The sequence below is a fragment of the Stegastes partitus genome, unplaced genomic scaffold (genome assembly GCF_000690725.1).
Source record: "Stegastes partitus isolate 25-593 unplaced genomic scaffold, Stegastes_partitus-1.0.2 Scaffold78, whole genome shotgun sequence".
NCBI lineage: Eukaryota > Metazoa > Chordata > Actinopteri > Pomacentridae > Stegastes > Stegastes partitus.
The window spans coordinates 11,423-23,885 of NW_007577809.1; the positions used below are offsets into that span (position 1 = coordinate 11,423).

Here is a 12,463-nt window from a genome sequence, read left to right on the forward strand (position 1 = left end):
ATCTGCTCTGGAATTAACAGTAAATTATCTTTTCAACTTGCCTTTGCTAAGAAATAGAATAACTACATTTTAATATCCAAGTCAAATAGATTGTTCATAATGCATTTTCACTATATTACCAGATTTTAGTCTATGGAGTTAAACACTCAGGGTTGTACCTTATGTTACAGGGACAAAAAGAATCCATCTGGAATGAGAAACCTAACTGAGGATATGAAGGCTTGTCTTAATTAGTGCTCATCATATCAAAATTACATCAGTTGCAATTAGCCGAGCCAATTTCTTTCTCCAGCACAAATACATTCACTTGTCACAATAGCGACTACATCAACTGGGTACAATTAGGGAGTTTGAATAGCAGGCTTCCTAATGTGCAACTAACTAACAGTACTGTCATCTCTCAGGGTAACAACAGTCAGGGTGGAAGACAGCTAAAAACCCCTCAGTCTGACGCAAAGTAAACACGGCATCATCTAAAAATCTTTCTCGAAATGATGAAAACCCAACCTTTCACAATATGGTTTGGTAATTAGATCAGCCAAATCTTCTGCAGGTGATTTGCATAGTGGTCACTTGATAAATAAAGGCGCCCCTGGAAGTGACAGTATATAAATGACTTGTTTTGCAGACAGCAGATGGTGGATATCACAGGGAGAGACGAGCTCACACTGGAAAATACCACAATGCATGCCAGCTGCTGCAGTCTCTGGTCCCCTTTCCCCTTGCAATTATGCTATTCACGAGCAGTACGGTCGAGCTAATAGTTATTCAATTAATTTGTTAAGAACAAGAGGATTCACTCCCTCATCTATTGACTGAGTGACCTCTGGTGACTGATCAAAGAGCACAGTCAGATTCATTGATCCGATTAAGAGACGGACTTACAAAATGTGCAACACAAAAAGGAAAAGACACAGAACTGCGTCGTTAAGAAGATCTATGAATAATGTGGAATGGCATTAAATGATTACCGCTTGTCTGAGACAGAAAAAAAATTAATAACTAAACTCATCACGAAATGACATTATCTCAAAGCAATCTCCATGAGTCAGCAGCTCTGCCCGACTCTCTCACGAGTTACATTTGCATGACACAATAATTGATTGACAGATGCATGATGCGAATGCTCCTGGAGCTCCAGCACATGCCAAGACAAATAGAGACAGGAAGTTGTGCCTATGGTGAATAAGAGATAGAAAGGGGCTTGGTCACCATGGCAATGTGTGTGTGTGCGTGTGCATGTGTGTGTGTGTCTATGTGTTTTACCTCTCTGAGCAAAGGGTCAGTGATACTGTCCAGGTTGACGGAGCCCTCGTAAGTCAGGTAGTGAAAGACGTTGAGGGCACGCACCGCCTCTGGGCCTCGCTGCTTGTAGCCGAAAATAAGGTCAATCCACTGATGCAGCTGACATGACACAAACTCGCTTTCCAGGGCCTGTCAGAGGAGTACAGGGCAATTAGAGGTGAGAGGCATACCAGCAGCACACAGCGCAATGGCCAAAAGACAACACAAATTGAACTTCCACACAACAGCGAGCACAACAAAACACAGCCTACATACTGTACACAGAGGACTTGTCAGCGCATTAAATCACAACCGAGCATCACAAAAGTAATTGCAAGAGGTGCTATAAGTGAGAAATAACTTTTCGACGTTTAAATAATTCAAATATTTAACCTTTTTCCTCGACACAAAGATTACAGAGGAAATCCAGAGACAGAAGCCGGATTCCGTCAGGGCAAGCTTCCCATCTCATATTTCTCTGTCCACTTAAAATGCTATCTTTGCATGGAGACAAAGAAATTGGTTCAATACTAACAAGATCCAATTTAGTGTAAACCTGTCTGCAGGAGACACTGTGATAAATTACTTGTGAGTGTAAAAAAAAGGAGACTGGATTTCTTTCTGGGAGTGTTAGCGAGAGATTTACAATAGGATTGAAGACTGATAATTATTGTAAACATAGCTATGGAGGCCATCCAGCGTGTGGTGTTGCTGTATTGTCCAGAATACGGTACAATATAATTCCCATGCATGCAGGGCTAAGGCTTTGCTGGAGAAATTTACACTCCTCCCCTCGCGTCAGGAATAACAGCCATTACCAACAAAGCCTGCTCGAGCACACAGAGGCAGAGTTTGCCACAGGGCATATCACTACAATTGAAAGTGGCACATGCAAAGATGGGAAGTGGGAGGAAGAGAGGGAGGGAGAGGAGAAAGAAAAGGAGGGAAGGAAAAAAGAGGGAGAGTGAGAGAGAGGGGGAGGCAGTCAGAGAGATTCACTGACAGAAATGAAATAATAGAGGAAGCAAGAGTGTGGGCTAGCTGGAGAACAGAACAAAAGAAAGACAAAAAAAAAATGGAGGCAGAGGACTAGGATTTTTTTTTTTTTGGGCGTGTGAATACACTGGTCTGCGAATCTAACAATGCAAGGCAACATCACACATGCATCCTTCACACTGAGAAAATATCCACTCTAATCTGTTTTTTTTTTTTTTTTTCCAGTCGTCTTTCCTCCTTGTTTTGGAGATGCAGACATGCCCGTAACAACTCCTAGCCTCTCCTCTCTCTCTCTCTCACACCTCCTGCTTCTCCCCTTCCACCCCCTCATTCTGCCAGTACACAAGCCTGATAGAGCTCAACCAGGCAGTGCGGGTAGAGCATGGAGAAAGGTCACCTGCATAAGACCAGCCAAGCTCTGTCACTCCAGCTGAAAAGGTCAAGAGTGTTCCCACAGCCTCCTTCTACCTCCGGTCCGAAAAACGCTGTGGCCCCTAACCTCAGGATACAAAGCATGCAGGAAACTTTAGTGTCTTCTTGCAGGATTTTTGATGTTCTCTTGCTGTAGGGAGGAACCTGCTCAATAAACCGTCACTCGACATTCATCCCTCTGTACTGAATTTAAAAAGCACCCACTTTGCTCAAATTAAATCTACTGTTGGAGATCTCATCGACGGATGAATGCAACAAAATACAATCTGTATTCTTATTTAATTTTCTACCGATGGTGTAAAGTGATTAGAGAGTTGCCAGGCCAGAAAACGTGTCATGTCCAGTATACTGACATTGTAGTAGGATTAGTCAGAATTGAAGATTACAGTTTTATCAATAAAAGGCTCTTTTTTCTCAAATCTGGAATTGCGATGTAATTTTTTTTAAACACTGACTTTATTATGAATGTTGTTGAAAATGCATCAGCACTGTTGTCAGCACATGCGATGGCTATTCATCATGCAGCTTTTGTATGAATTCTTTGTGCTCTCATTCATTAGGTTTAACGGGGAGGGAAGCTGCTGAATTTCTGCAGAAGGTGTCTGAAGGTAAGAAATGGGCTCCTGAAATCTGTTGGGAGTCGTGAGCCACATGTTGATAGGATGTCTGTATTAAACACACACACACACACACACACACAGATGCTCACATGCATACAGACAGAAAGGGGCCCTGCACACCGCCAAAGTGAAGAGGCCTGGCATTACAGAGGATAACTCTACAGGACAAACGCGCCCTCAGCCTCGTCTTTTAGTGACATCGCTGAGGTCAGGGGGTACAGTGTTAGTATTGAGCCATGGGCTTTATTAGACGCTTCATGAATAAGACAAGGAGACACAGACGCATGGGAAGGTTAGAAAGTAGAGGGGGAAATTGATTTCTTTGCAGCTGAGAGGAGGCAGAAACTCTAAAAGTGAAACATTCTTGAAAAAGTTACCTGTACCTATTGCTTATAAAGATAAATGAGCAAAATATATATATATTGTAATCAGTTATAACTAACAATAGAACAATAATTATTCTATAAACCTGAGAAAATGTCCTGGTCTAGTATTATAAAAAATTAAAGACAAATTAGACTAAGTTATGGAGCACAATGCTGAATGTAACACCATGCTGTATTGTAACCTTATTTTATTTCCTGTTTTACATGCTAGCTACATGTATTTATATATGTATATTTTCAGATATATGTATAGGTATGTAATCTTACTTTTTCTTTATATGGTTTCATGGATTTGTTGGAGCTAGATTTTTTCTGTGAACCCTAGAAAATGCAGTTGTTACAATTAAAAAAGCTAATAAAGATGCAAATGAATTAACTGTTTACATCTAAAAAAAAGTTTGAATTGGTGAGTATAATCTTAGTTTCTAGTGCCCTTATTACTGACTAATTAAGCAACAATAGATACAAGGTGGAGGAGGAAATGTTTTGTTGGCAAATACAAAAAAATAGATGATCAAAAAGAATACATCTCCATTCTGGTATCTTTTTTTTAAAGGATTACTTAAAGATGTTTTTGTTGGTGTAATAACTAAAGTAAGAAAATATAGATGGGCAACTTGGGGTAACATAATGATACGGTGACATTTTGAATTTGACACATGCCTAGAACGTACCATCCTGTTGATCCTAACGAGGTCTTCAGGCTTCTTCGCCCAGGCTGGCAAGTCCACGTCACACACCATGGTCCTGTCCTCCCTCATCCCCAGATGGTAGCCGTTGCTGTTGACAAACATCTCCGGGAGGTAGTAGAACTCAGGAATCAGTTCCTGGGAAAGAGAGATGTTCATGTTATACATCTGACAGACAAGGCCCAAATGCTTAATACCCCGCTCCTCGCCATATAATCGCCCAACGAGTCAGCCAAGTGCAAGAAATAACATATGTGAAGACAGAGCCACAAAAACAGAGAGAAAAAAAAAAGAGGTTCTGTATCCCGCTGAGATGAAGTGAGAATTCAAGGGGAAAGGTAACACAAACAAACTAAACAGCAGGGCATGAGAAGGCGGTGAGAGGTGCTAGTCCAGTTATTCCAGGCAGAGGTGTTAGGTGTGTTAAATGAAACTGGAACTGAGTTGGGTTTTTCTCCCTGGTCTCTGGGTTCTTGTGATGGGGTCAGGACCTTGCAGTGGAGGGGAAGTCAGCACGGTAAAGGAGCCCCCTATGTAAAGCCTGGTGTGATTCCTTACATGGAAGAAGAGAGCAAATATTTGTCCAAGTTTTGAGACAAGACTATTCCTTCAGGGGTTTTCTCCTGTGTTAAATGACCATACCGGTATTTCTCCATTTTTAACCCCGTATGTAGACACAGTGTATACTTTACATGGCTGCTGACTGTTGGACAATAAATAATATAGGTTTTTAGATGGATTTCTTATGTTCCTGAGACTTACTTGAGATAGTCTACTGTATGTAACAAAAACAACACATAAAGATGTTAGCTGTGTAGACTACTTTAAAAACTCTCACAACATGCATGTGTGCTTATTACGTGACTTCTTGCTTTTTGCAGTGCTCTTTGGTAGCTATCTTTGAAAGAAATGACAGCAAAGGAGTTAACATTTATTGATCACCTATCTAAAAATAAAAAAAAAAAAAAACAATTAAAAATCAAGTCACTTTTATAGCAAACTAAATGGTGGCTTTCTGGATGGTAAGTAATCCAGAACTTGGATTGGAAATACACTAAAAAAGCAAAAATACTGATACTGTTATTTAAGAAACTCTCTCCAAAAACTGCAGTTTTGCAGGCCCCCTGTGATCCTTTATCCTCCTGATCATAAAACTAAGAGAGGATAAGTGAGGCAATCCTCTGAACAATCAGGCATATGCACACGAGGAATGTAGATCCTCCACTCCGTTCTAATTAGAAAACATACACACAAGACAAGTTAAATGCTGTAGCAAGCCGGTGTCTTAACTCCTTATATCAGGCTTGTTTTATGAATGCAGTGTTTGTCAGATTCAGTGGTACTATGGACTTTTATATTGCCTATGGGATACATAACGTGCAAAGCTTTTAGACACTCATAAATCACGAGGTTTTGAGAGAGCGAGTTAGCATGACATGGTACAGGCCAATAACCCTCCTGGTCTGCTGTTGGTCACATTTCACCCTGTGCACACGACAGGGAAGGGAGTAAAGTAGCCGTTCCTCCGTTTCCATCCGTCTCTCGCGCACACACACATAGGCGCAACCGCACTTTCCCTCCTCTTTTTCGTTTGTAAACTTCCTGCCGTAACTCACCGCCAAGCCGTTAAAACTGCCAGCTCCGTTTTCAAGCCACCCTCCCATGGTAGCCATTAATTCCGCAACAGCATCGTAATGGGCTAACAAGTCAATCACACGAGCCTCCATTGCTTTACACTGTGTCACCTTAATGACACGTTCGTCAAAATCTGTCACCAGTGGAGTGCTGCTGGATTCCTTCAGACAAAATGGTGGCAGTTGGCGTGAGAGTATATGTGTATGTATGTCCAGGACTACAAAAAAAAAATCTGCTTTTCTTTGCCCACGAGTGGCTGTGCCAGCTTTACATGACTGCATGTGCACACAGGAATAAGTGAGAGGTATGGATGCACATTAACATTAATGATGGGGTGGTCGAGGAGGTGAGGGCTTGGTCGGTGCAGGGTTGTTTCCATTTGACTTGCTCTTTTAGGAGGTCATCCCCATCAGGGGTTCAGGCTCCCTTGGTCTTGTCGTCATTACTGCCGGAGGAGGCTGGGGTTAATGAAGGAGAGACCCTGGTAAAAACAAGCTCTCTTTAAATCAGAGGCCCAACAGCCTGCTCGGCATACTGGGCCGAAACTGGCCTTAACCCTGGACTCTCTGCTGAGTCTCCCTCTCTGTGGTGGCTGTGGATGACATTTTTGTACCTGTTTGTGTGTCTGACTGCTCTTCTGTTGTCACACAGTCTATTTTACTAACTATGTTGAGCAATGTCCTTTTAATATATAATTTTCAAGACTATAAATATAAAAGACAACAAAAATACATTTGGAAAAACATGAAAAAAATATATAGATGGAGATTATTTACAAAGAATCGCCATAAATAATAATCTGGCCCATTATTATCGTAGCATTGACTCATATTTTACCCCATTGCACTATGAGCAACTCAAACTAGCTCTTACACAATATTCTCTTTCTTCTAATGCATTATGAAATACTGTTAGCAGCCCCGCATTGTCCTGCAAAGTACAATGCTTCTCCTAATAGATCTGTAGCCATTTTTAGTGTGTAAAAACAAATGCATGCAGACATACAAGTAGTTGAAAGTAGACTGTATTTGTTAACAGGGTGGCGTTTGACTATTCAGTTGTTCACTGGCTCGCAGCTTTCTACCTCTGCCTCACACAGATTGTTGGCTGCTCTCCCCCAGATCCTGGCAAGTAAAAGCCCTGTCTGTACATAAAAGACTACATTTTAAATAGCTTTTGTCATTAATGCTTTATTAATTGCCTGGGGCAACACTACCCGATGCAGGGTGTGCTAGAAATATATGACACTTTGAGGTCAGTGCGTATCCCTGCTGCGTGTTATGCAGTGGGCAAAATGGAGGCAAATCAGCAGGGTTCAGCGTTTTCGGTGACTGCTCTCTGGATTTGCAGAGAGAGGGCTTTGTCTTTCTCTCAGATGCAGCCCTTTGTTCAAACTCAAGATCAGTCTACCTCTGAGATAGTTTGCTTTCTGCACGAGATAAATCAAATGTGCACCGGGTATTCCTATGCACTACGGCTCTTTGTGATTCACTGTTTGGATGAGGCATTTATAATTAATGGTATATATTTTTGCTGTAGGGTTGGAGCATATTGAGGAGGGGAGCTTAGAAAGAGAGAGGCTTGCTGTGGTTATATTGCAAATTATACATGCAGATTGTATAACTGCAATTTTGTTGGTACATATTGTACAATATTTTGTTAGAATTGGATTATGAACACCCACAAGCCCTTAACACCAGCTTGAAGAATACATAATAGTTCTGCCTATTTACGGGCAGAACCTAAACCACTGGTTTTACAATTTGCTTTTGTTGTGATTCTCACCTTTACATCAGATGTGTCTCTCTGACAGTTTCTCCAGGAGCGAGCAATGCCTGAAAATGTGCGGTCAGGGTGGTCGAATTTGTTGCTATTGGCACTGAGGAAGAACGTGGTGAAGGGCTCCTGCAGGGAAAGAAAATTAGACATCACAAGGATCAAAGATCTCCCCTTAAATTGTCAAGTCATGGTTTTTCCACCCTCTTGTCATATAATTTGGTCTTAATCATGATAACCAACCCATTGAAAATATAAGTGTTGCTTTAAACCTGAAGGGTTGCACACTTATTCTAAATACATGTGAATAATCAGAATTTTCTACATTATTTCATTGTTATTTTTTCTGTGGCACACTAAGGGATCTCTGTAGAGATCAGTCATTCATTGTATCCAAGCCTGAGGGAGAATTAATTAGTGTTCTTCCTGAGTACAGTAAGCCATAATGATAATTGGCTCAAATTTGGTTTTCTCAGACTGAGATGGCAACCATTGCCGGTTGGAGCGGATGGATCACTCACCAGAGGAAGAAAGGGATTGTGGGAACAAACCCACTGAGGCCAATCTAACTGCTGTCAAGGGAGCTCCCTCAGTTCATCAGCCCTATTCTACTAATGATGGGGGAGGAGGAGAACTACAGTACAAACTCTCCACAAGCTCTTTCAAATTTGTAAACTTCTTCAAAATCACTAGTCCACCATTTCTAAGAAGCTGTGCTGGTTGTAGGAGCCTGTTTGGTTGGGAACAGACTGGAGGAGCATGTGCCTTCTCTTCCAGAGTAAATGAGGACAGTGCTCAGTAACCTTGATGGACATGTCTCCAGCGCTCACTGGGTAGCCTGAAACACATAAACCTGTCACAGCAGCCTCTGTAAATCATTACCCAGCCACTCTTTATTTAGTTCACATATGCTGGTTTACTGGCCTGTGAAATGTGTTTTCTGAGCGCCATTGGTCTAACTCAGGCCCAATCAAATAGAGATGTCGAGCCGCTTCCTGTGCAGAAGCCGACAGACCTCAAAGTAACAGCATCATCAAGTCTGACAAGTGACAATCAACTAATGCAGACTAAAAATGAAAAGCTGTCTGAGGTCTGGGCTTTACTTCATTCCTATTCACATACTCGACTAATTCAGGGATTTTGAACGGAGTAAAATAATAAGAGTGAGGGTGTTGAGGGAGTGATTTTACTCACTATTCTGACAAGCCAGTGCAGGGTGGTTGCAGCGGTGGAATAGTGGGAGTTATAATGACAAGGTGGCGTCTGGTCATCTTCCCATGTCTCGTATCGTTCAGCATAAAATGCCGCACGCTTCGGATTCAGTGCGCCAACAGGCTGAAAAGAAAGTAAAGAGGAAAAGGTTTAGTTCTGGCAGTGAAGTGATTTGTTTCTTATTCAACAGTGTAAGTTTTAAAAAAAAAGGTTTTAAGTCATATTCTTTGTAAAGGCAAATAAACTTACGCCATATTTACATTTTAAATGACTTTGCAACCACGACAAAACACATTGTGCCCAATATATTACATAGAAAAGCATGGGCAGCTATCATCTCACAAGACAATTTCCTGGTCTAAAAAAAACAAACAAATTAATTAAAAAAATAAACTTTGAGTTATGAAATTAAACCCTTTACACAAGAGATTCAGCTTGCCTGTTTTCCATTAAAACAAGGAAGAAAATGATTTAAGAAGTTAAAGTGAATGCTATTTAGAATATTTATATATCAACGAGCAAGCAGGCAGCCTGCAATTACTACAAATTAATTGTCTATAATTTTCTATCCGTACTGACAAAAAAAAACAACAACCCACAAGAAATACTGTACACAGTCAAAGCAACCAAACATACCATATGTATTACATGTTGGCATATTGGCATAAATCTTACTAATGAACCTCTGTGTGTCCTTGAGGGTTATATTTACAGAAACAACACTTGGGAGAACTAAGTTTTTCAGTTCTTAGTTGCTCTTAACTACGGCCATAGACACAGTCACAGTACATAAAAGTTTAAAACAGATAATAAAAGAAAACAAACGGTAACAGCCTTAATTAACTTGATAACAATTGATAATGGTAGCAGTTAGAAACCCTCCTAGTAACAACCAGTCTAAAGTCAAAGCAACGCTAATCGTAAGAGCATGACTTAGAACTGTGCCAGGCACACACAACAATGTAGTAAAAAAGTCAAGTCCATGAGATTTATAGACTATTTTATTGATTTTGTTTTCAAATCTGTAATATGCATAGCTGCTGACACGTGTGACAGAATGGACACAAACTTGTTTCTTTGTTTTTGCTGTTTAGTGCAGCCGCTCCAATATTTGGCCTTTTAAAATTCTGGAAACAAAAGCTGTTCTCATTTTCAGCAGCACTTTTAACTACAAGTCAGTTATGCTGCTGTAACATCCCATAATACACATAAGGTTACGGCTACAAGGAGCTTTTGGAGTTTGGCCTTTGGTCAGCTCTCACTACAGAATTTTGTGGGTCGGTGCATAGACGTGTACACTTAAAAGTATAAAGATGGCATTTGGGATTCAAAAGTCAGATTTAACATCTCAGATCTCATGTCCTCTAAAAACAAAACACTCGGTGTTTATTAGTAGTAAATCGTGACATTATAAAATCAGAACTAAACTTTAGACTGAATCATACTCTTACTTCATCTGACTTATGGGCAACAGCACACTAGAATTTTTAAGATGTCCATTGTTTTCCCTACATGACTGTCCTGAATTACTCAATTGCTAAACCGGTCAAATTAAATTTCATTGTTCGTGCAGATATGTGTTAGTCATGAAAGAATCTTTGAAAATAATTACTCCTTAAACTGGTCAATGTGTCATCAGAGTGCACAAAAGTTTCACAGCAAAATTTGTATTTTGTGTGTATCCCCTGGTACTTATGGATGTATAATTGCAATTTGTGTATACAGTGTATGCAGAAGCAAAATGTAGACGAGACCAGTTGTCCCCTGGTGACTGTACTCCATATGTAGTGGGAGATGTGATGGTGCAACCTCACTGCAATGAAATGCATTTAAGATCATAACAGGTAATGAAACTACAGTACTCTACTTGAATTATTCTTTATCTTTTTACAGATGCACAGTGTAAATCACCTGCCCTGCTGTTCCTTGTATTTGCAGAGATGGATTTAGTGAGGTCGGCAGACAGGCTGGTGGAGAGTTTAGGGAGCTTTACTCTGGGATTTGTCTGTGAGACCCCATTATTCTGGTGAACCCTAAATGTTCCTGTTGCACTCTCTTCTGCCCGTAATTTAAAGGGGTATGTTGGCAGAGGTGAGCCTGATGGCGCGCCGAGGATGGAGGGAAGTGATATGAGCGTCTCCAGCTAAATGTTGTGAGTAATCCATGTGGATTAACCCTGGCTGACCTGATTTACACCCAACACACCCACCAAGCCAAACACTTTGCTCAGCACTGCTACTACTGTTTTTGTTCGGGATGCTTCAAGTTACCAGGACCTATACAATATAGTAAAATCTAACAGTACACCAAAAAGTGGCTTTAAAATGAGACTGAAAAGCAAAATAATGAGCCTGCATTGAAGGCAGAATAGGGCTTCATGTTATTTTAAAAGCAACCTTCATACTTTCCTGTTTTTAATACAAGAAGACGAGAAGAAGACTTCCAAAAAAAAACTAAACTATAAATTTACTGGTAAATACCAGAGCCTGAAATTCTCCAAAATGAAAAATGAACAATGCCACATGAACAATGGATGCAGTGTCAAGACTGAAAATGTCAGAAATCGTAAAAGCTCCCACATTCATTGTACTGCATTTGAACAACTGTTGCCTCGTGATTGTGAGAATATTAAAAATATAACATCATTGCTATTTTTATTTGACATCCATCCAATTATTCCATAGTTAGGCCAAACCTTGGCTAGTATGGTTCATTATTTAACCGCAGCCTCAGTAATAACTTCAATATTGTACTGACACCATCACTGGGTTTTTGCCCTTTGGCAGCCGTTTCATTTTCATGTGTTCTTAAGGCAACAAAATTACTCCCATTAAACATACGTTTAGTGGCGAATAAATTGCTTTCTCTGCCTTTTCAATCACCCCATCCAATATAAGAGCCTCAGAGGCATATTGGCAGTCAATATTAATATACTCAGTACCACTGAATCAGTTACACGGGGGGAAGGGAGACTGGTAATGTAATCAATGGCAGCTTTTCTACCTGAGAGCTGCAGCTTAGAGGTCAGAAGAAATAAAATGAAAGCCCTCAAAATGGTCTGAGATTCATGCTTAAAAATGAAGCCTAACATGATTAAAACTGCAATGTTTTTCCTTTGGGTACAGTTTGTATACAGCCTCAGTGTCACAGGCGAGGTCTCTAGTTCATTGTGAAGATTTTAGTGATATCTGTGTGTGTGGCACCGTGGACATTCCTAAAGCTCTAAGTCAAGAGTAAATGGGCTCTTTTTTTTTTTTTGGTTCTTCCTTAAAATTTAATGGCAGTCCACATCAGTGTTAGCACAATTGAATAGACTGAAAGAGAAGTTTATTGAGATCTGCATAGATTTATGGGGTGATAATAGCCTTGCATGTGACGTCTCGGCCCAGCTGGATCAGGGTGCAAGCCACAAGACGTCTCACACTCTGTAAAA

General features: G+C 40.5%; 1 protein-coding gene across 1 annotated transcript in view; it reads right to left on the reverse strand.

The window, feature by feature from the left end:
• The window catches only part of LOC103353590 (neurobeachin-like), a gene marked incomplete at its 3' end in the record, with an annotated part of 183,100 nt that overhangs the window by 10,625 nt on the left and 160,012 nt on the right, over positions 1–12,463 (reverse strand). The window contains exons 46-49 of the mRNA XM_008276644.1: positions 9,013–9,153; positions 7,828–7,947; positions 4,393–4,545; positions 1,267–1,434 (exon numbers count right to left, since the gene is read on the reverse strand). Coding sequence (XP_008274866.1) covers positions 1,267–1,434; positions 4,393–4,545; positions 7,828–7,947; positions 9,013–9,153 — 582 coding nt within the window. The remainder of the gene's footprint in view (positions 1–1,266; positions 1,435–4,392; positions 4,546–7,827; positions 7,948–9,012; positions 9,154–12,463) is intronic.